We start from the raw sequence: 25,090 nt of genomic DNA, 5'->3' as shown, positions 1-25,090 counted from the left end.
TCTACTTCTTAACACAGGAAAATATCATAGTTTTTTTTTACTTTGGCAGATCATGTATTGAGTAGTTTGTGCCATATATAAAATCATATTAGTTATACCAAGGTTACCGATAATAATCCAATAAGGCATAATACTATAAAAATGAGATATTCTACTCCATTAAGAGTACTTTTATATTTTGTTGGTAGTACTTCAATGCTTTTATTAAAATAATATTTTGAATGCAAGATGTTTACCGATAATGGAGAAAAGGTTCTGACTATGTACATCTATTGCCTCAAAGATAAACAATGTTTCCTGCTCTTTTTAATGCTCAAATTCAAACTAATAATTTGCAGAAGTAAATACGACATTTTATTGACATTTAAAACTGGAAACATTTCCAAAACTTCTTGGACACGGCATATTATGTGTTAAAACATTTGTAAATACTCAGCACTTGTCAGTAAGATTCGAACACTACCTGCTTACATAAAGAGGAGAACCAGAAGCATCTACTGAAGACCAAACTACAGCCAAAACACATGATAGCAGACGATTAACATGTTACTCATTGTTCCTTTTAGCAGTGGCAGGATCTTAAAAAAATAGTGTTGAACTTTGAACCTTTGAAGAAAAGGTTCATCCACCTCTCTTATCATTCAGCAGCATTTATGTATACTGGTTATCAGCTGGTGAGTTACAGGTTTGTTTACAATATTGACTCTGACAGTCAGAACATAGTTCTCTTAGTTTGAAGAGAGAATTTGCAAACAGAAAAAAGTCTTTAAAAGTATTATAACTACTGAATGGGGTTCATCGTCTCGTTGCTACATTGAGAATATTCAGGCTCAGTTTTCACCATGTGCTCCTTAATATCGCCGCTATCCTCCTCAAACTGTACCTTCACAGTCAGTGGAGAGCATTTATTCACTTTACACTTGATGGTCATGGTGTCTCTGGATGCTTGTAGGCTGCAGGTGCCGAGATCAGGCATCTCCTCTTTAGACATCTGACACACCAGCTGGTCCCTGTTGATGGAAACCACCGTCCGTTTCCTCAGAAAGTCTGGACTCTCGCATAGCATCCTGTCCAGCATCTCGATGTCTTGGCTGTATTTCATCACCCAGTTATGCAGGTACCACATGTGACAGTCACATTTCCACGGGTTTCCATGCAGCCTGACTGTGTGCTGCATGACAAAAAGGTCAAACAGGCCCAGCGGTAGAGTCTCCAGCTGGTTGTCGGACATGTAGAGCTGCTCAATGAGCATCTGGTCCTCGAACAGTTTGGCGTCCACCTTGGTCAGGTTGTTCTTGTGGAGGTGGATCGCCTTGATGGCGGCGAGATCGTAAAATATTTTTTCGGGAAGCGAGGTGAGCTGGTTTTCGGACAGGTCCAGATTCTCCAGGACTGTAACATTTCTAAAAATGTCTTTAGGGAGGTTGGAGAGCCGGTTTGAGGACACAATAAGATCAGTGAGGGAGGTCAGACTACTTAGAGAGGACAGCTCAGTCAGTCTGTTGCCTCTTAGGTTCAGTTCCTTCAAATGTGAGTGCTTGAATCCAAACACTTTGTCGCTGAAGGTTGTAAGAAGGTTTCCACGGATGTTCAGCACTTTTAGTTTGGTTAACACGGAGAAGATATCGTCACCAAGCTGTGCTATCTTGTTCCCCTCCAAGTGAAGCTCTGTCAGCTGAGAAATATTGTGAAAAGTGTCAGATGTCAGATTGCTAAGAAGGTTTCTGTTCATCTTCAAAATCTCCAGCCTGACCAGACCAGAAAAAGTTTCTCTTTTCACTTCTTCGAGCTTATTTAGGGAGAGGTCCAGAATGCGCAGCTTGTGAAGGTTCAGGAAAAGAAATGCAGGCAGATCTGATATGATGTTGCTCTTCATTTGCAGAGTTTCTAGCTGTTTCAAAGAGTCGAACATACCCGGAAGCACTGTCTTGAACTTGTTGTAGTTGAGAAGCAGTTTAATCAAATTTACCTGCTTTGAAAATGTCCCAGGATATAAATGCTCCAGCCAGGAGTTCCCACTGATCTCCAGCTCCTGCAGCTCGGTCAGATTCTCAAACGCCTGAGAGTGAACACTCCTCAGGTCATTATTTAGGAAGATAAGCCTGGTGAGTTGCGGGCTCTCCTGTAAGGTGTGAGAGAACAGGTACGCCACAGAAGATGTCATCACAATAAATTCCTTGAACTGCCTGGATATATTCCTCGGTAACGATGACATCCGTTCATCAGCACAAAGCACCTGGACTGGAGTGAAACACTGGCATTTGTACGGACAAAAGGTTTGTGACTCCGTGTTGCCTTTGTGACAGAGAAGCAGCACCAGCAGCAGAGTCAAAGCCCAGAGTTTGCCCATTTTCACTGTGGAAACCAAAGTAAAAAAAACAGACATATATAAACAAAGAGAAGAAGAAATAATATTTGCATTAAACAATGACTTTTCCAAATTTAAGAAAATGAAATTTAACATACCTCTGTGTTGCATTGAAGTAAACGTCCGTAGTGATCTACAAGGCAGCTGATGCAAAGTGCAAATGACAACAAGTCTGAATTAGGCAAGACAAAACCTTTGGTCAGCTCCTGCCATGGTTTCACTTGCTCACTCCAAAAAACAGTCACTCCTGAGATAAGTGAACACTCATGTAATTCTGCAAATCAGCATGCAATAGGAAGAATGAGGGGGATTTTTTTTATTTGGCGAAGTGAAAGATGACACAGGAGAGGATGTTTGTTTCATTTTTTTATGTGAGTTTTCAGCAAAACTCTGTACAAGTTGAGTCACTGTTTACTAAAAGAACACAAATAGAAAAGGTGCTTCGTGGCAAAGGTGGATCACTGTTAGTTACAGGTTTGATTATTAGTCCATCTGTCAGAAAAACTAATTCTACAACAAATTTTTACAACAACTACTGTTGGTACTACAACATGTAATAATAATAGCCTATATGAAAAAAAACTCTTTTCTTTTTTCCATTAAATTGACTTTAATGAAGAGAAGCTTCAGAAAATGTTGTTATCTTACAGTGTTTGAGTGTTGTTACCTGCATGTTGTATTGTCCATGGAGGCCTTTACTGTAAGTTGGAGGTCTGGGAGAAGGTCTGTTTATTGCAGGAGACAGTTACATCCACAAGGTGTCGTCCTGCTCCTCCTGACTTCAGCCTGAGGTGATGTCAGTTTTGGATCCTCCCTGTCCTCCAGGTTATTCCCTGATGATGCACAGGTAGACACCTTTGTTTGGGAGCAGAACACAGAACAACATCAAGCAAGTTCGTGAACTTCAGACAACTTTTTGTCTTTTTGAACTTTTACTATTTCTTCATTTACCATTTTTCTCTGGAGTTGAACGATGGCAAATAAAGGAATACAGCTTCTTGGCTTCACGTTGGCCTTCCTCGGCTTCATTGGCACGATAGCATCCACAGTCATGGTGGAGTGGAAGGCTTCATCGTACGCAGGAGACAACATCATCACAGCTCAGGCGATGTATGAAGGGCTGTGGAAGACCTGTGTGTCACAGAGCACCGGTCAAATTCAGTGTAAAGTGTATGATTCACTCCTCCAACTGCCAGGTATGGTTTTTATGTTTTCATCGTCAAAAATATATCATCTTATATCATCACTTTTGATTTTACTGTGTCCAAAATCAAAAGCTTCTTCTACAAATATGTGGGAGTGGGAACAAAAACGGTCATGGAACAAAGAAGGGTACACAATATACAAACTGTATTGGAATATATTCATCAGTGAACTTGTGAAATGTCTCATGTCAGAAGATCAAGAATAACAGTCTTTTATACCAGAAAACAAGAATTAGTTGAGCTGTCTGGTCATTCAAACCCTCAGAGAAGTTTAAGAGAGAGCCCTTTTCTTCTTGTTAGACCTCTTGCATGCAGATACATGTCAGTCAAATACCAGCAGTGATCTGATAAAAAAAAAAAAAAAATCCACTCAAACAGAATGGAAAAGAAAATATAACTCGCTTCACACTGTTATTTATAGAGTTAGTCAGATTTTAAATGTTCTTTATAATAAAGGATACCAGATTCACCAGATTAAAAAATATTTAAAGGAATGTCTCGAGTCAACTGGATGTGATTTATGTTGCCTGCATTCCCGCCTGTTCTGTGCCTGTTGAAAACAAGAAGAATTACATTTAGATAAATAAAATGGCATTTAAGCATATGCAAATGGTTTCTGATTAGATCCTTTGTTAATGTTCATCTTGCAAACAAGGTAAATGATTAGTTTTCTGTTTAGACAGAAATACAAGAAAGTGTCATTTTCATTTACATGTATATTTTATGCGCTAGAGAGCATGAATAGAGGAAGAAACAGTCATGGTGATCAGGGAAAAAGACTTAAACACTTTTTTAGTTCACTTTTTACTGTCAATAGTCATTAGATAAAACACGACACTGAGTGAAACCTCCAATCAGCGGATTCTGTTCCATGTCTGCTTCTGCAGGGATCGTACAGGGCACACGAGGGCTGATGTTGGTCTCCATCTTGCTGTGCTTCATTGCCATGTTGGTGGCGGTGGTGGGCATGAGGTGCACCACCTGTATGGCAGACCAACAAGAGCAGAAGGACAAAGTGGCTCTGAGCGGAGGGGTTGTGTTCATTATTGCTGGTTGGTGTTGATTCATTTTACACACATGCAACACTCTCTCTTTTTTCAGCTAAATATGTTGTATTGGTCTCCTGTTTGTTTGTTTTTTTATCTGTTATGCAGAAGCTGTTGAACACAATTAAGCTTGTTGCAAATTTGTGGAGTTTCTTTTGCCTTCATAAAGGTGAACTTCTCAAGCATTAACCTGTGCAATGCAACAATATAGAAAGATTTCTCTGCTCATGGTCTTCCAGGTCTGCTTGCTCTGGTGGGAACTTCCTGGTATGGTCACAGAATAGCAAAGGATTTCTACAATCCGTTCACTCCGACTAATTCCAGGTGAGGCCGTCCGCCTCTGTCATTTAGTCTGAAAACCACACTGCTTATCAGGTATCACTAAAGGTGTGTGTAATGACTTAGGGGATGAACATTTGGCAAACAAACTGTCTTTTTATTACACCGCTGTTCCTGACATCCCAAGTTATTATTTATATGAAAAGAATAGTTTGACATTTTGGAAAATACAGACAGTGTATTAATCTTTTCATTTAATAAAAGTAAAAAGCAGATTTCCAAAATGTCAAACTATTCCTTTAATTTGTAGCATTCACTTGCATTCCTCTGCAGTAATATTGTAAGTAAGTGCCAAAAACCAAACATTGCAATTTCATGCCGTGAGTCAGAGTTAAATGCAACTGTAATTTGATTCATTTGTGTTAAGACTTATAATGCTGCAAAATATCTGCATAAAAATGTCTTTTTCAGAAGTTCACATGTGTGCTCTGCATATTATTGACAGGTATGAATTTGGAAGTGCCCTCTATGTTGGATGGGGAGCTGCCTGTCTGATCATGATCGGAGGGGGATTCCTCTGCTGCAACTGCTCAAGCCAGGACTCAGGGAAATCTCCACGCTACCCCCCGTCCCACTCTGCAGGACACACCGGCAGGGACTACGTATAGGAGGACACTCACTCTACCCGCACTCTGCTCGTGAAAGGGTGCTGACTTTACAGGGGCATTTTTCACACTTGTTTGATGTCTAGTGGCATGTTTATTTGTATAATATTTGTTAGGAATGTTTTTTGGGGGTTTAAAGCCCACATGGAGCTAAAACAGAACCCGGGCAAAATGCTTATCAAAGAGACGTATTGGGACAAGATGCTTCACATTTTAACAATGAATTGTAATATTAAAGATAGCAACAAAAGTAATTCACAAATGTAACTCTTACTTTAAGTTGAATATTTTAAATAATAATCACGAGTAAGAATTTAGGCACAATAAACACATTAAAATTTAATTTGAATTATTTAAATCACAATTGAGTTTTTTGAATGTAAAGATTAAAACAAATCTTAGCTCAGAATGTGTTAAAGACATCATAACCACTAAACATTTTAGTATAAATCTGCCGAGAAACACTTTTAATTTTCATTATTTTGCTTTGTCTCGAATCTCATCACTATTCTTTTGTATCATGTAAAATAAAAGCCTCTGTACTTTCTTATGAAGAGAAACAGCTCCACCCTGACCATTCAACACTCATTTAAATATTTCTTGAAAAGCTAAGAAATCCATATTTTAAGAGGTAAAATAGAAAGAACCAGCTTTCCCTTGAAAGAGATTCTTGATTTTTGAAAAGTATGAAAAGTTTCAATTAAAATTATGTGTTAAAGACAAGTTAAAAAAAAAAAAAAAAAAAAAAAGAGGATAGCAGAAGAAATGTGTTGCCTCAGGGAAAACAAAACTCATCCAAACAGGGAGAGATCAAGCTGGAGAGCAGCTCCTGACAGGCATACCTCAGACCTCCTCCTCCTGTCCCAACACGCCTGGTCACAAAGTGGAGTCATGAGAGTACATCAAGTTTCAAAGAATTTATACCCACCTTCATTTGGCACAACAATCAGGCTGTGTGCTTTTCTATGTGAAAAGAAATACAGAGAATTTTCAAGTCCACACTCAACTGGTGCAATTACACACAACATGATTTTATCTACTGCAAAAAAATAGTAATCTGTCTCAATTGTGCCAAAAACAAATTGTGCAGTGATTCTGCAGACGAGGGCGCCACCATGTGGTAACCACTGAGTCAGCTGGAGCTGTCCACCATAAGTGCTCAAAAAAAATACAAAAATAACAGAACATTGAATATTAAACGGCGGCACAGTGGTGCAATGGTTAGCATTGTCGCCTCACAGCAAAAAGGTTCTGGGTTCGAATCCAGGCCTGGGCCTTTCTGTGCGGGGTTTGCATGCTCTTCCTGCCCCTGGATGGGTTCTCTCCGGGTACTCCGGCTTCCTCCCACCGTCCAAAAGACATGCGTCTCAGGTTAATTGGTGGTTCTACATGTGAATGAGATCATTCATGAATGTATGCTGTCTCTACTTGTTGGCCCTGTGATAGACTGGCGACCTGTCCAGGGTGGGCTCTGTCTTCGCCCAAAAGTGAGCTGGGATAGGCTCCAGCCCCCCGTGACCCTGCTCATGATAAAGCGGGTATAGATAATGGATGGATGAATATTAAACTTGTTAATTTCAAAAGGAAAAAAAAAAATAAACAGTGCAAATAGAAATGCCAGCTGTTTGAACACATGGTGCAGATGCTGACAGCTGTTAAATACAACACAACAGATTATCATCCTAACAGAGAGCTCATCGAACCATATCATCCTGACAGAGCACTTTGCACCTTTATATGGATATAAAAAATATTTTTTTTAAAAACCCAGAAAAACAAGCAGTGATGGTGTGTGGCCACTAGAGGATCACAGAGACCATGTTTGGGATTGTCTTGTATTGCCTACACCAGACCTGTAACTAGAAATCACAGCAGGGATACCACTAAAATATGACGTTTCTCTAAGATATAACATTAAAAACTGTATTAAGAGTTACAATCATTCATCATCAGTTTTAGTATCAGCTGTTAGACAGGAATCAAACAATGGGAGGTGACACTGGCGAAGGAAGAATAATGAGTTTAAAAGGTTCTGTGATTTATTCTGAGATGGTGAAAAACAATAATTAATTGCACTCAGATTTGACCTTTGACTTTCTGTACAGTTTATCTTACTTGAATGTGATCTGGACCCAGATCCTAATTCCCCAAAGTTACCATATGGACAGCTGCTCCATGCAGAATACCCTGACGGCATGTTTGCACAATAATTCTCTGCAACAATTTTATATTTTGTCTGCATTCTAGCACGTAATCCATAAAATATGAGTGGGATAAAAACCCATTTAGAATGACATTTTTTATGGTCTTTGTTGACGTTTAGACTGATGAAGCCCATCGACGGAGCAGCACTTAACTTGAGGGCTTCCCCCCTCTTTAGTCCAGCACTGGATCTGGAGCGGATCCAAACTCCTACTCAAACTGCTGTAATCAGCAGAGTACAGCTGCCAGACATCACAGAAAAAAGAATGAATGAATGAATAAGTACAGAATCAAACTGAAAACTAAAATGCTGCTCAAAGCCTTTTGATTCATTTGATCTGTTGTTGTCTTTTGAATACGACAAACTATCTTGAAAGATCAGAACATGTCTGATTCGTTGACTTGACTTGATTCTTTTTCCCAATTTGCATAAATGTGAACCGGAATTCGTAGAAATGTTTGTTAGATTTCAGAGTGAAAAAAAATGTTTTTACTATATTGTACCTGTTTGTTCTTTTATCTCTGCACTCTGTCTGGATATCTGGACTAAAGTTGCACTAACTCTCTAGAAATCTACAATTTTACTATAATTGAATGGAATAATTGGATTGATACAATAGGATATGAAAGGAGCTTCATGTGTCAGAAAGAGATCAAAAGCACTGTGTTTCTTTAAATGATCACGAGTCCGCGAAGATTTTCAATTAAATTAAATTAAATTAAATTCAATTCAATTCAATTCAATTCAATTCAATTCAATTCAATTCAATTCAATTCAATTCAATTCAATTCAATTCAATTTTATTTATATAGCACTAAATCACAACACAGGTTATTTCATGGCACTTAACACATTAAAGTCCTTACAGCAGAACTTTACACCATTATACAGGGAAACCCAATAACAGCATAACTAAGGGTTGGTTCAGGTCTAGCTGAGCAAGCCCTAACTATAAGCTTTATCAAAAAGGAAAGTTTTGAGTCTAATCTTAAAGCTAGAGAGGGTTTCTGCCCCTCGAACACAAACTGGGAGCTGGTTGGTTCCACAGGAGAGGAGCCTGAAAACTGAAGGCTCTGCCTCCTATTCTACTTTTGGAAACTCTCGGAACCACAAGCAGGCCAGAGGTCTGAGAGCAAAGTGCTCTGTCAGGATGATCTGGGTCAATAAGCTCTCTGAGATAAGATGGAGCCGGGTCATGAAGAGGCTTGTAAGTCAGCAGGAGAATTTTAAATTCTAGTCTTGATTTAACAGGAAGCCAGTGAAGAGAAGCTAAAGCAGGAGAAATATGATCTCTCTTGCTAAATCCTGTCAGTACTCTTGCTGCAGCATTTTGGATCAACTGCAGGGTTTTTAATGAGTAATTTGGACATCCTAACAACAAGGAATTACAATAATCCAGCCTGGAAATGCATGAATGAGTTTTTCTGCATCACGCTGAGGAAGGATTTTCCTGATTTTATTAATATTACGTAGATGAAAGAAGGCAATCCTGGATACTTGCTTTATATGGTGGCTAAAGGACAAATCCTCATCAAAGATGACTCCAAGGTTCCTCACAGTTTTGCTGGAGGCCAAGATGACGTCATCTAGAGTAACTAAGTGATTGCAGAAAGAGTTTCTGAGGTGTTTAGGACCAAGTGCAATAATTTCCGTTTTGTCTGAATTTAGAAGCAGGAAATTGTTGGTCATCCAAATCTGGTCCCACGGTTGCTTCCAGGGCTGCTGTGCTTAGCAACATATCAGTGACCGTGGCAGGAAGGGTCGGCCCAATTCATTCCCTAATGGTAACAATTTTATTAGTGAAGAAGTTGATGAAGTTATTACTGCTGAGAGCTGAAAGAATAGACAGCTCAACCGAGCTGTGACTCTTTATCAGCCTGGCTACAGTGCTGAAAAGAAACCTGGTGTTGTTCTTTTTTTCCTCTATTAATAATGACTAATATGCAGTTCTGGCCTTACAAAGAGCTTTCTTATATGATATTAGACTATCCTTCCAGGCCAGGTGAAATTCTTCTAAATTAGTGGAACGTCACTTCCTTTCCAGTTTTGGCGTTGCCTGCTTAACAGAGTGTAATTGTGAGTTTTACCAAGGAGACGCCTCCTCTGGTTTGTTACTCTCTTCAGAGGGGCGACATTGAAAGAGTTGTACGCAGAGAGGCTGCAGTGTTTTCTGCAAGATGATCCACTTATGTGTGAGTAAAGTCAACGTAGCTGTCTTCCACTGCTTTGGCACACAGCATTGAAAAAGATAAACATGTAATCGCTTCCTATCATATCACTGCTTGCAGTTTTAATTCAAAGTTTCTAACTCAATTCTCAGACTTTTTATCTGATTTAGTGCCGAGTTCAGATAAAGTGATAATAGTGGGTGACTAACATTCATGTGGACAACGACAGCCTCAGTTCTACACTCAGTTCATTATTAGACTCCATTAGCTTTTCTCAACATGTAAATAAACCCACTTGTTGTAGTAACCACATCCTCCATCTGGTTCTCTCGAATGGCATGGAAACTAAAAATGTCATCACATTTCCTCAAAACTCTCTTTTGTCAGGCCACTTTTTAATAACATTTGAAGTTACAATAATGGACTACACAGCATGTGGGAATAAATTCCATTACAGTAGATGTTTGTTAGATACTGATGTGTCCAAGTTTAAGGAAGCGATTACATGTTTATCTTCTTCAGTGCCGTGTGCCAAAGCAGTGGAAGACAGCTACGTTGACTTTACTCACACATAAGTGGATCATCTTATAGAAAACAAAAAAATAAAAATAAATTTTTGTGTATAGTATAAAGTATATAGTATATAGTATAGCCAGGGCAATGCGGCTAAGTTTGATGTTTCGCCGTGACACAGGTGATGTTTAAGGTCAAACGATGCTCCAAACCTCACGAAACTTTGCACATGCGTCAGGCACCAACTTTCAGGAGTTTTTGAAGATGTTAAAGCCACCAAAACATGTACAGTGAATACATGGATTTGTATTGAAAGCATGAAAGGGAAAAAAAAAAAAAAAAAAAAAAAAAAAAGTCTAAATACACCACAGTGGCATGTGTTTGGGTGTTTGTTTTGGGTTTATCTATATTTGTCAGCAGGATTATGGGAAAACCTACAGGCTTAATTTTAATGTGACTGAGTAGGACAAGGAGGAACCCATTAGATCTATTAATAAGGGCCTGATGGTGGGAAAGCCCAATTGTTCTTCAAGGAATTATTATTCTGCATTATTATTATTCATTTACCTACATGCACGAAATTAGGTGGACATGTGTATCATACCTAGACGTACAAAAAAGTTCCAACGCACCATTATGTCAACTCAACAGGAAGTCCGCCATTTTGAATTTAGTCGCCATTTATGGGGATTCACACATATTGTACTGACTTTGTTTTCTTGTTTTTTTTCCAACTTAGTTTTTGCAAAGTTTTTGCAAAGTTACACACCGATTCCACATTAACTTTAGTGACCTCCGATTGGCGTAACCGGGTGTCATTACTGCCGACGTTAATAATAATTTGACTGTATTTATGATTAGCCTTGGCCAGCAGTTTCAAGTTTGACTCAATGCCGCCCGCTGTGGCCCCGGGAAGGCACCTGACTATGGTCGCTGGATTCGCTAACTTCACGTTCCGCAAAATAGAATCTTCAACAACCGATAAGTTGTTTCTCAGCGGGTGCGTCTGAGTGAGGAAAATCGGTTGGAAACGTGAAGGGGTTGGTGGTGAAATGTGGGCTTCTGCTTCAGACTTTGCTTCCTTCGTACTGCCACCCAGCCGCCCTGCAGTCCCAGCTGTTCGGGTGCTGGGGGGACCGGCTAAGGAAGCCTATAGCCCTGGATTTGGCAGCATTAATTGGATTATACGGATTCATTAACAGTGATAAAAATGCCATTGAGGTGAAATCCCTGCTGTCTAAGTTTGAAACTGCCCTAAGTGTTGTAGATTAAACTGTAGATTTTCTAGAAAAGATTACATATAACTGCTGCTGTCTTCTTTCATTGTTGCCCTGTATTGATATTCATCCCTATACCTTAATTGTCTATGGCTAATAAGAATCAGGATAAGTATTTCTAAATGCACTTATTCTCCTAAATGACAGTGTGCCTGCTGTTTATACATAAACATACTCCTAATGGCAATATTATACAGGAAAAAAAAACCCACTTCTAACACTGTCTGGTTGTTTACTTTCTGTAGATTTCCCTATATCTACCTTAAGTGACCTTTGATTAACAGCATCCTTTAAATACACATAATTTAAATCTTCTCTATTGTGCTGTACTTATTTAAGGACTTCTTATTTGTTAAATTTTTTTTTTACTTTTTATGCACTACATACATCTGACTGCTGTAGTTATTAATTCCTTTTTAGATTCAGATTTTACACTGAAAATATTGGAAGTGACAGTTTTGCACACAAAAATACCAAACAATACAATTTAGTTCAGCCTCAGCAACAGTAAAAGGCCACATCCACATTATAGCTCCAGTAACAGTAATATTATACTGTGTATAACAATGTACCAGTCATAAGACATGCTTTTACTTTTGAAATTATAACTACTGAGTGCAGGACTGTGACTTGTAGTGGCGTGTTATTGCTGCACTACTTAAGTAAAAGATGTGATTACTTTGTCCACCACTGACAATTTCTTTTTCTCATGCAGCCTACCAGCAGAGGTGCTCTCTCACCTGATTTCAAACAGGCAGTCAGTGTTACACTCTGAGCCTCAGTCGGACCACAGGTCCTCCACTGGAAGCTCTACTTCTCAGATCAAAATAACCTGATCTGTTAAGCCACTGTGCACTCAGCAGCTGTGCCTCTGTACGTACAGAGTGTGCCTGTAAGACCCGCAGAGTAAAAGTGTACCTTAAGAGTTTTATCTGATTTAATGTGGAGCTGCAGTTTATAGCATTGGCCATGAATTTAATGAGCCCATATGTTATTTTTTTTGCATTTGCTTTATTATGATACATACGGTAAAAATCAACATTGCAGTCCTGACTACAGTTTTAATGTCCAGGCCCTTTGAGACAGCAGGGATGTCTCTGCTATAATAAATATACCATGTTTTTCTCTCTGTAATATAATCCATAGAGGTCCCTGAAGAGGTCCCACTGCTGGATACAACAAATGGAAAGAAAAACAACCTGCCTGATGACACACTTGTTAGATTATCACTGTATTTAGGAATGTTTTCTGTTGAACGTGAGACCTCTTCGGGGGCTCTCTGCAAAAAGGACATGAAAGGGTGTGTCTTGTCTCATTGTGTCGATTTTTAAATTTGGCTTTTCAGAAGAATATGTACATAAACACACACGAGTGCACTCAGGGACACAGACATACACACACATTTGCAGGCCAGATGATCCTTGAAGCTTAACTAATGAGCTCAGCTTGACTTAGAGATATTTCATTTAACTTGGCAGGAAGTCTAAATCTTTAATGTGTGTGCTCATGGGTGCAGCCACACTTTTGCGTGTAGCTGTGTGTGCATATGTAAGCTGCTCAGTATGTGTGTGTGTGTGTGTGTGTGTGTGTGTGTGTGTGTGTGTGTGTGTGTGTGTGTGTGTGTGTGTGTGTGTGTGTGTGTGTGTGTGTGTGTGTGTGTGTGTGTGTGTGTGTGTGTGTGTGTGTGTGTGTGTGTGTGTGTGTGTGTGTGTATTGACTTGATTAACTCTTATTGCAGTTCACTATCACTTATATAGACTCTGCTGATCTTCTCCAACACCTGGATCACTGTCTAATAAACACAACAGATGAGTGTCGCCATGGGAACAGGTTCTCCTCTTCCATTTGTCAGGATTAAACACATACACTAATTTCTCCATCCTCTGTACTGTATGAACAATACAAGGGATGCGTCTTTAAGTGATACATGGTGCACATGTGACTGGCATAGAAAAATGCCACAATTTTACGACTATGTTATATAAAGCAAAATAAAGCTTAGTGATCGTAAAAAGATTGTACAGTTACATATAATAGATCTCAGAGGCAACTAAATAGTTCACAAACTTCAATGGAAAAACAATAAAACAAAAATGTGACATCGCAACTGCGTTGCTCACTAAATCAGCTTTAAAGCTGTAAAAATGATGTACAACTTCCTTTAACTTAATGTAGCAAACAACAAACTCAAGGCTTTTCTAATTGACGTTCCACTACAACTCAAGAGTTACAAATACTTACATTTTCAACACACAAAAAAAAGGCCACTGCCCTACCAACCAGCTGTTGACCCGCCCTCGACTTTTTTACAAAACCTTCTGCAAGCTTCCTTGTCTCTGAGGAGTGTTTCCAAAATCTCTCTCACGCTGGCAGATTGAGGATCGTTGGCAGGTGTCTCCAAAATATCCACAGCAGCTTGGCCAAAATGTGGATAATGTAAGTGATTTAAACAGGCAGAGAGACACTGCCAGGCGTCACAACTCTGGCTCCCTGCTTCCTCCCATCTGAAGGAGAGCGGGAGCCAATTGAGTTCAAAAGCTTTTACCTCCAGAGTCATGCCACACCCTACCTGCAGACACATACAGTGAGTCGACAATTCTATCCTCTAATATGTATTTAAAATATGGTATGAAACTCACAGAGGTCTTTGTCTGAACACGGGACTGTCACTCAAAATACCTTTGAGACAAACTGAACTTGTATCCACAAGTTTAAATAAAAAGATTCTGGAGACTTGGCATCATAAATGAATCCAGTTATTGGAAGACTGCTACAAAAAAGGACCTCTCTTTTTGACACTTAAAGAAAACTTTCTTTTGCTATATCTTCAGTTAATATCTTTTCTTAGAACCAGAATCAGACCTGAATATAACAGTTGATAAACAACTCTTATGTCAAAACAGTTTGTCAGAAACTGTTACTGCCCGGTAAGGACCCGTTCACTGCAGTTTTCTCCATCAATAGTACCTAACACCACAGAAGTTACATCAATTCAAACATGACTTGTCAGAAATGTGCTTCAGATGTGGTATAAAGTTTGGCTCCTTCCTGCACTGTACCTGGCATTGCACAATGGTGAGGCCCTTTGTACGACTTCTGTAACACCTTGACCAAGACAATGGGAGTTATTTTTCCTTTACATCCTGAAATTTACTTACAGGGGATTTTCACAGATGTAAACAGACCTTATGAACTAAGTCTTATAGCTAAATCAAATTTACGGAAATTGCTTTATGTGTGGCTAGGAAATGTCAGTGACATTACAGTCTGATTCCCCTCCTTTCATTTACAGACCTTCTGTGAAAATGAACAGTTGTATTCCTCTTGAAACCATTACATATAGTCTTTGCAAAGGATATATTGCTTTTCTGAAAATCTGGCAGCTTTATTTGGATAACATACAACACAGATACTATAATAGTACTCTAACTATGGGTTAGAATATACACCACTGTAACCATAGTATGTCTTTGTGTTGTGTCTCACTCTATGAACTGACTTTTTCTTTCATGAGGTGGTGGGTGGATTGTGTTTTTTCTACTTTTTTTTGTTCTGTGTATTCTACATGTTCTGTAAAATTGTTACAAACTTTCTGAAAATAATTTAAAAAAAAAAATAATAAAAAAAAAAGACATACAGTATGTTATGCTGTGTGTACCATTCTATCTCCCCCACCACCCAGAAAAAACAAAATTGGTTGAAAACTGAAAATGAATGTGTCAATTGAGATTTGGGGAGCCTTTGTTATTGAAAGTTTGGACGTGGCACTTTGGGAATTCCTCCTATTTTAACTAAATAATTATAAAAATATAGCTTAAATGATATACATTTTCCATGTGTGACCTTTGATAAATGAAACAGTCCCTGCCATTAATCAGTATTTTTCCCTTCTTAAGAACCTGGTTATCTATCTGGGAATCAAATCAATGTTTTGTTTTTACTCGCTTTTCTCTCACTTTGATATTATTTTTCACCATTGGCTTTCAATACAAACTATGCAATAAACACCAGCTTATTCCTGGTGAAATAAGGGTCTAGACCCTGAAATATGCAGTATATGAGATAGATCTCATCTCATTCCTTCACCTTTTTGTCCTCAGAGAACCTTTGAAATGGTTTTACTTAAACTAATGCAGAGAATGCTCCACGTGGCAAACAGATGGTTCTGATCATTGCACATGGAAAATCAGAAATGTCTCCGCTCCAAACTGACACTGACTTTGCCGCTCTCACTGTTGGACTTCTCTAGAAAAAAAAAGAAAATATACACGTGGAATGAAAGATACTACTTCTTGATATTTCGTGTTTTGAACAACAGCTGCATTGTACCATACGAGCTGAACGCCAGTTACGTATTCTGAATACGGCTCAAAATATCAATACTTTATTTGTTTCTTCTAAATATTGATCCTATAGTGATATAAGAGCCACAGTTTGTGGGTAGGGAGCCTTTGAGAAATGATCTACTTAACTCTGCACTTTGCATGAGCAACTCCCACCTCAGGGGGTCCGAGGGTGATAATGTATAGGTTACATGTTTCAGGTTACTCTGGATGTGGATGATTAAACCTTCTCTAACGTTGACTATGGGTTTTGCTATATGCTAACAGTTGTGTAACTTGTCCTGCCATGACAGGTGCTGTAAGACAAACGTGTTTCCATGTGAGACTGTGCACTATACTGGAGAATGCTGTCAGTCTAAATGCATCTTAGTTTTTTTCTAGTTGTTGCTGTGAAGAACAGGAGCTGCAAATGAATAGAGTTAAGTTTAGCCACAGGCTGCACTCTTAGTTATGTGGAATGCACAATAGATAAATCATCCCAGTAAGTGTTCACTAATCAATATGCACTTTCCAAATGAACATACTTTGAGTGAAAGAGGCAGTGATGGAATAGTAAAAATGATTTTTAAATAAAAAAAATTATCTCTGAAAGCTTTTGTATTTTATTTCATATTCGTACAATGGGATCTCACAAAAGGCACCAAATTTTAGGATCTAACCCGAGCAGGTTGAAACCACACATCTGAGACACCTGTGCAGGAATGTGAAGCCTTTAATCCATAATGATACAATTAACTTTAAAAGTTGATTACAGGGAGTATTTGTACCGTGTGTTGGAAATATAAAACAAATTGTGCTTAAGTTCTTTCAGTTACTTTGCACCCCGGTTTAGGGTTATAATTAACACCCAACTCTGCAGCTCTATGTCTGCTTTTTGTTTTATTTTAGTCTTTTTTAGCTCTTTGTTTTGGTTTTGTGTTACATTTATTCTTTAGGCTGGCTCCTTTAAAATACTACAAATATCAGTTTTTTTCCAAAACCAGCCCATGATTATATCGTAGTTTATTTTTCGCATTGTCATCTAAAATTCACTCATGCAATTATTTCAGTCTGCCGCACATATCTGGCATCATTTAGTATGGAAATGAATTTGGCATGTTATCTAATTACTGTCCTCTCTACAGTGCACTTCCTTTTCTTCAGAGTATTTTATTGAACCCATCCTACCCAGTATTTCACTATGCATGCCAGGCATTTGGGCAGTTGGTTTATTCTTCATTCATTATAATTCTTATGGATGGATGTGATGTACAGCAGGACTTCTGATAAACTCCATGGAGAAACCCACAGATGCTGGTTTGGATGAAAACTGGAGTTTAAATGGGTGGAGGAGAGTGTTATTGCTGTTGTCCCCCACTTGTTGATTGTCAACCACTCTCATAAAAACAAGGTTCATTTCCTGGAAGTGCTCACCACCTTTGGCACAAGGGACAGTCAAACATCACATCCTGTGTTTTTTTATTCTGTAGTTTAAATGGGTGGAGGAGGGTGTTATTGATCAGTTTGTCTGCAGCTCAGAGGTTGGGGCAGAACTGGGTTAGGTTCACTAAAACAGGGAATACCCTGAATCAGCTGACTGTTTGTCAGCTGATAGAGTAAGCATGAAGATAGTGTTCTCATTTGAACTTTTACAGTCAGTATATTATGCAATTATCAAAGATATAAGGATTTCTTTGTCTCAGGAGGTGATATGAAATTAATTCAGTCCAGTCAAAGAGGTGGATTTTCACCACAAATTGGGTTTTAATGGATATTTGACCCGTTTTTATTTATTTTTTTGTCTGCTTTTAGTTATTTGGTTGTGAAACTGAAGTAATTCTTGACAGAAAAGATGAGTGTGAAAGGTCATCTTCCCTTATGTAACGGTACCTTGACCACAACAGTGAACTTCCAGTTTACCATCTGTGATGCTGTCAGGGGCTTATCATGTCCCATAACGTGTAACATTACACGCTACTGTACTTTATACTCCACTGTTTATCTGGCATACAGCACTGTTTCTGTTTGTAGATATGTAGATTAAAAAAAAGTACAATAGGTTGCTTATAAAAATAAAAACTAACCGTATAAAGAATAATCAGTTTCACCTCTAACACATCATGCAAATGCTCCCTACAGTATATACGTTACTTCCTCTGTAATAAGGATCCATTAAATAACTGACAGAGTACAGTCAAATAACATAGGGGTTTCTTTTACATGAATGTTTTACATTCAGTTTACTGCAAGTAAAACTAATAATTAAATAAAGAAAAAACAAAAACAAACAAACAAAGAAAAACAAGCAAAGAAACAAAGAAAGAAAAAAGAAAGAATAAGAAAGTAACAAGGATATAAAGAAACAAAGAAAGAAGACAAAGAAAAACAGACTGGCTGAAAGAAAGATACAAAGAAAAAAGAAAGACAAACCAAACAACAACAGATCCAGCTACAGCAAATATCTGCAATAATATCTGAATCAACAACTACAATGTTTAAACCAACAAATTAAAAAACATAATTTCGCTCATTTTCTAAAACCACTGACAGAAAGTTGCGCTTCTTCATGAATTACAAATCATGGCAACAAGCATGTCCCATCCGTATCCAGAAATGATCATTACTTTTTAGTTTCCCCTCGAAAAAGTCGCTTTGAAATTCATTTTTGTCTGCAGCATCTTTACAACAGATTTCAGTATTTGATTTTCTCACTTTGTAGCATTTCTTCTAAACTCTGCAGGTGTTGCTCTGAAGTAGTCATGGGAAGCTCATAGCGTTGAGACTCAGACTGATACAGTGTGTACGCCGTGTTCCCATCTGATTCAATTTACAGGGAACATGTGAGTGTCGCTAAGAGGACAAATGGAAAAGTACAGGAAGATAACAACAGGAAGTTGTGAGCCCACATGTGGTGATATCAGTCTGAAATCAGCCTTAAGAAATCCATAAATGTTGATAATCAAAAGGAAACTTCAGCATTTTGGGGAAATCTACTGTACTTATTTGCATTGTTGTGAAAAGTTACAAAAAAGTTTATCTAAAAATAAAGATTTTGTTGTCAATAAAATTACTATCAGAAAAAGCAAATCAAATCAAGCCTTGTAGCCTTATCCAAAACATTTATTGCATTAAAAGTAGATCATTAAATTTATATGTATTAAGACCTACAGGTTTCACAGAGTTCATGGAAATCCATGATGTGTGCCTTCAGAATGGAGATATTTTAGAGATATTGTGCTCTTTGTAAAGCTTGTTTGTCTGACCAGAAATGTTATTTGTGGTGGTGCAAACCTTTTGTGAGGCATATTAGATCTCAATCCAAGAACAAAACGATGCACCAAAGCCGAATTCATTCAGAGCATTGAATAGATAATCATATTCTATACAATCAAATGCTTTGTGAGGGACAAATCGATCAACATATTATAAAGTATGCTGAATAATTTGCATAAATTACCAGAAAGTTGTTGCTTTGTAACTGGATCAGGATGCACCGAGTTCAAAGAATTGTCAAAGGTAAATATGAGCTTGCGCCAGAGTTAGCATAGTTTAGCATAAAGACTGGAATCAGGGGAAATAACGTTTCCTGACTCTGCCCAAAACTATCTACCAGCACATCTTAGATAACTAAAACGTTACATATGGTTTAATTAAAACGTAAAAACTGAAGTGTAAAAATGACTCGCTGTGTTTTAACAATGAACGCTGGAGTGAAGGTCTTTGTTTAATGCCCCCTTTCTAATCTCCATGCTAATTGAAGCGAACATGTAGCTGGAGGTGGCTTCGTGATAAGCATACAGTTATAAAAGTGTGAATTAATCTTCTATCTATCGCTCACCAAGGAAATAAACTAAATGTACACTCCTACCGGCTCAAAAACATTGAGTTATTCATTTGATGTGCAGTTTTCTGTGTGTGCTCGTCTGACCCTGTAAATCTGCGTTCCTGGTTGCTTCTTTCCTGCTGCGACTCGGACAGGATAACCAGGGAGGAGAGCTCAGGTAAACAGCAGGGAGTTCAGCCCTCAACATCGATTAAGGACCCCAGAGAGCGGCGGTTGCTAGGGCTAATCTTGGCCTTTAAGCCACGGGTCACTAAGTGTTCATTCGAGAGTGATTCATCCTTCTGTGGAAAATCAATCAAGTGGCTGCCGCTGTGCCGGCAGTCTGCTGTGCTGGTTGTGCAGCGCTGGTGGAGGCATCACATTATGTGAGACCACACACACACGCAGCGCGACACACACTTGACAGGTCACGGATGAAACTTGTGTAAAGTAACACCTGCAATCGTTTGGGGCCTGAAAGCCACCGGCTCACTTTGAGGGGTGATTAATGAAAATCGGTGAGCCCGCTGGTGTCAGCGGGACTCACTCCGAGCAGCCGCCCGTCCTCAAGTCCTCGTACATCCAACTGCTGTCTGGATTTCCCTCTGGAAACATGCATAAAGGCTTCTTTGATCAAATCTCTATTTGGAGTCTGTTTCGGTTAGATAACTTCTTATGAAGGAGGTTAAAGCGAAACTGTTTGATTCGTTGGTGTTTTCCCATGTGGCCATGAGAAAACAACTGCTGAGTGTTTTATAATCTGACAGATAACCTGCTGTAATTAATGTTATTATTTTAACAATAGATCAATTGATTGTGTGTAACATATAAAAAAAAAGTTGCCTATATAAGAATATAGTGTGTCAACTCACTCAGCAGTAGAGCATTTTAGCTTCTTTTTTTTAGCTTGTGGTTTTGGATTTATGTTAACGCAGCTTTACTGATTTGGTTCAGTTTTTCGGCTCTCATCAGCATTTTTCCTGCCTGCAGATGTGTTCAGCGAAATAGCTTTGATAAACTTAATGGAGGCTCTCTCCCAAATCTGCCAGACAAAGTTAGAGACAAGCTGGTGAAGAAATTTCATTAAGAATCCGTGAAGACAAAAACAGATGTGAAAAGAGTGATATTAATAAGAGGGTCAGAGACATGGCTTCTAATGAATTCTAATGCTGTTCCTCATCTATTCAATGTGTGTAGGCAAATGTTTGCGTAATCTCATGGCATATCAGCTTTGTGGGGTGATAATATCAGTATTGTGTTGACGTGCTATCACGTGTTGCTAAAATGTGAATTGGTTGCGGGTTTAAGGTTTGTTGACTAAACTACAGTATTTGGTGAAGGTTCATGAAGGATTGTGGGAAACAAACACTGACTGTTGGCAGGAGACAACAGCAGTGTCCATTCTCAAGGACAGAAACTTTGTAGGTCTTAAGATCCAATTTACCATTCGTCTAAGAAGCAAATTTTGGTTGAAGATTTTATTCATTAACTAAAATTTAGGTCAAACTTCTACAAACTGAATCAGAAAATGTTCCTGAAAAGCTCCTGACATATTGTGACCGAATGCTGCGTTGTTAAATGGCCAGAGGGGGTTACCGTGGTGTATGTCATCTGCCGATGTTAAGAAGCTAAAGGCTAAATGTGGCTAGTACAAGTCTGGATCAAACTCAAGTGAACCGAAACATTAAAAACATCAGACAAACATATCTGCGCGAGTGCATCAATAAGCACTGTTTTTCAAATTATTTTAGGCATTACAGATAAAAGTATAATATTTATAATTTTGCCTCCCAGAAGCAGTGATTGTTCAGGTGTAAGTGATGTAGCAGCCTAATGCATAATATGATAATACATTTGTCTCATTTGCTCTGTAGGAGCTCTGGGTAGCTGCAAGGAAAAGCTTGAGGTTATCTGAGAACTGTTTAAATGAGAAATCAAATGTTCTCTGTTAATCAGAAGGTCGCCGAGGGCGTGGGTGGGGCGGGGTTTGATGGGTTGGATTTAATGGAGCACATCAGCCACCACAATCTCCTTCACTAGTGCTGCAGGAATGACTCTATTTGCATTTTGTCTGATAGGTGTGATGCTTCAGTGATATTAAAGGGCGGGCCACAGGTGTTTCAAAAGGAGAAGTGAACAATATTGATATATAAACATATTTTTTTGTCCTACAATGAACAAAGTAAACCAAATTGACATCTGCTGTGATCCCTAGACGTTTTCTGCCAAGCATCTCGTACTTATCACCTTATGTTCACAACGCAGAACACGTCACTGGTGACGGCTGAATATGTCATCAAAGCAAATACACAGGTAGCTGCTGTTCCTTTAATCCTGATAATAATTCATCCATTTGAACTCCCGTGTCATATCTATATTGTGAACTGTCGACTGCACTCTGAACACGCAGCACAGTACAACATGTGGTCAGGGATGTTTTCTCAGTTAGTAATGGCAGTGTGAAGCAATCCCTGTTGAAAAAGAAAAATGATTCAACAGATCTTGTCTCATAAACTCTGGATGTGCATGTTTGGTACATTTTGACCAAAAGTCCAAAAAGTCTTTGGGGAGGTCTCGTAAAAATTTATTTTTCCTAGATTCTGAATTCCTAACAACAAAAATGTTCTTGCCTTAACACTCCTCTCTCTCCTTACTTCGCGCATTGTGAAGTCACAAGCAATACTGAAATTTGTTTTAGTAACATAGCCCTGAGATAATTTCACTATATATATATATATATATGTGAAATTATTGTGAAATTATCTCAGGGCTATGTTACTAAAACAAATTTCAGTATTGCTTGTGACTTCACAATGCGCGAAGTAAGGATAATTTCACAATATATATATATATATTGTGAAATTATTGTGAAATTATCTCTGACCAAGAACATTTTTGTTGTTAGGAATTCAGAATCTAGGAAAAATAAATTTTTTACGAGACCTCCCCTAAGACTTTTTGGACTTTTGGTCAAAATGTACCAAACATGCACATCCAGAGTTTATGAGACAAGATCTGTTGAATCATATATATATACAGCCAGCACAAATGCCAGTTTAGTCAAAAATTTGCTTCCCCCCCACGTGATGGTTTTTACCATCTCCTGCGTCTGGACAGAGGAATGTGATCTCTCAATCCACCCGGATCTCCTGTGGACTGTGACTGCAAACTGTGCATGAACTGTGTGACCTGGATGAGGATCATCAACTCTCGCAGGTCAGACACGGAGGAGTAAAGATGGCCCAAATGAATGAAGCACCTCATTTCCAGGATACATTATGTAATGATGAGTATCATTGGGTACTTGTTAAAGATTCTAAAAATGTGCTGCAATCTTATCTGTTGAAAACATTATATAAATAACTTAAATAATTTGCAATCATGTATCACCCATGTAGGAGAATTATGCCGTTCAAATACACGTCTCCATGTTTTCATCATAAATTGAAGTTTGGAAAATGGCAGCCTGCTGCCTTCACTCATTTCGTGACAGACCACCGGATACAGTTGTGAACTGCGTGGATTACAACCAGTGGCCAGTGTCTCCAGCAGACTTGTGATGGTATTATGTTTCTCTCTACTTGTCTTTTGTCCATGTTACCGCACCTCAGCAGAAACTGATCCAGGCAGTTGTCTTGGACGTCTGTCACCTGCAGGTGTCAAATGCAGTGCAGAGACAGCGGGTCCGAATAAGCCCGATGATGTGTCTCATGTACAGCGCTGCGTTCGTTCACTCCTCCCCGCTGCTCCTGTGTGGAGCAGTTGTTTACCTCCAGCTCAGGTTACACTTGTGGTTGTGGTGTGGTGAGTCTTGTGAAACCAAAGAAATGACCTGGAATTCTATCCTTTGACCCCTGAGTGAGGGAGGCTGAACTCACATATGACTACCTTCTTTCTTTCTGTTTCTCTTTCTTTCTTTCTTTCTTTCTTTCTTTCTTTCTTTCTATAATGACACTGTTTTTTAAGCAAATGAATAAGCAAAATAAAATAAAAATCCTTATATCTACCACCAACATCTATATAACTTTGCGAGAAATCTTGAATTCAACTCTGGTGCAAAACACTGCTGCACGTCGCTCACAGTATCATATTTCAGATCACACTCCTCAAACTGGATTTACCACATCAGTGTATGACCCAACCTTGAACGGTGGGAATGTGAGCCAGAGTTTACACAAGGGCAGTAGAGCACATGTGATTCAGAAACACAGTGGCCTCTGAACAAAGGGTTACTCCCGCTTATTTACAGCATGATAAACAATCTACCAGTGGGTGCATAACAGCAGTGGATAACAGAGCAACAGAGGAAACATGTTTAAATTCTTATGACCACAACAGTAAAAGTGACGATGATAGTACTAGGCAGCTACTTCACAGAAAATAGACTCATTAGTTTGTTTATTGTGCAGGAACCAGTGTGACTGAGTAAACAGAACAAAAAGTCAAAGCACTCAAGGTCAAGCAATCTCGTTGCCAACACACTGATGCAACAATAAATACAAGCTTATTTACCTAAAAACAATTCTTTAAAAATGTAAGATTTTATTTAAACAGCAGGTCACACTAATTAATGGACCATGTCTCTTTTGTTGGACCAAAGCCTGCATGCTGCTCAAGTTGAATCTTTTTGGTCAAGTTTTCCTTCATTGAGGTTTTTGGTTGCTTAAATCCAATTCCCATAAAGTGCTGTGACATCCCTGGATCTCATGGACCTCATTTAAAATGTTCTGTGGAGATTAAAATCATGCTGACATGATTATAATTTTGGCTTTTAGTACTAGTGGACTCGTCACATGACTGCAAAATAACTTCCAGACTGGGACACAACACAGATGATTGAGTGAATATAATAAAAGAGTTTTACATATGTGCACCTCAAAATAATGCATATTTCAGGAAATATCTCAACATATTTGTTGATATGTATCACAGGCTTACAACTGTCATGTTAAAGTCTGAAGTTGGGCAGCACACTGTAAGCCCAGGCTCTGTAAGTCTTCATATCAGAACATATAAAGCTCACAATTAACCATATCCCTTTTTTGTCCATGCAAAAAACTTTTGTGAAATTATAGCAATTAACCTTGAACTTTTGAGCAGACCCAGGCTAGCGGTTTTCAAGTCTTTATGCTAAGATAAGCTATAGGCTGCTGCTTTCTGCTACGTATTGTTTGGAGGTACCAATTATGGCAATTCTTTGGTTCTACACTTATGGATTAAA

General features: G+C 38.6%; 2 protein-coding genes across 5 annotated transcripts; one reads left to right on the top strand and one right to left on the bottom strand.

Moving 5' to 3' along the window:
* Positions 1 to 155: 155 nt before the first annotated feature.
* Positions 156 to 3,404, bottom strand: LOC138629048 (carboxypeptidase N subunit 2). Of its 4 annotated transcripts, none has more exons than XM_069712534.1 (4): positions 3,320 to 3,404; positions 3,036 to 3,223; positions 2,467 to 2,642; positions 156 to 2,355 (listed from the first exon to the last, which is right to left on the bottom strand). In XM_069712534.1, exons 3-4 carry the CDS (start codon positions 2,477 to 2,479, stop codon positions 782 to 784), a joined length of 1,587 nt encoding a protein of 528 aa, XP_069568635.1. In that variant the 5' UTR covers positions 2,480 to 2,642; positions 3,036 to 3,223; positions 3,320 to 3,404; the 3' UTR covers positions 156 to 781. The 4 variants fall into 4 exon arrangements, with proteins under 4 accessions (XP_069568635.1, XP_069568632.1, XP_069568634.1 ...); XM_069712531.1 differs by having other exon boundaries at positions 2,467 to 2,540; XM_069712533.1 differs by having other exon boundaries at positions 2,467 to 2,512.
* cldn1 (claudin 1) lies at positions 3,342 to 5,886 on the top strand. The gene is made up of 4 exons (XM_069712561.1): positions 3,342 to 3,564; positions 4,461 to 4,625; positions 4,859 to 4,943; positions 5,404 to 5,886. The coding sequence occupies exons 1-4, from the start codon at positions 3,342 to 3,344 to the stop codon at positions 5,564 to 5,566; spliced, it is 636 nt and encodes a 211-aa protein (XP_069568662.1). The 3' UTR covers positions 5,567 to 5,886.
* The last annotated feature ends 19,204 nt before the right edge of the window (positions 5,887 to 25,090 follow it).

This window comes from Brachyistius frenatus, unplaced genomic scaffold (assembly GCF_029030835.1).
Source record: "Brachyistius frenatus isolate BFR_SWC_R1_liver_20210118 unplaced genomic scaffold, ASM2903083v1 Contig_110, whole genome shotgun sequence".
Taxonomy (NCBI): Eukaryota; Metazoa; Chordata; class Actinopteri; family Embiotocidae; genus Brachyistius; species Brachyistius frenatus.
The sequence above is the reverse complement of the archived record's forward strand: the minus strand, read 5'-3'. Positions and strand labels throughout refer to the sequence as shown.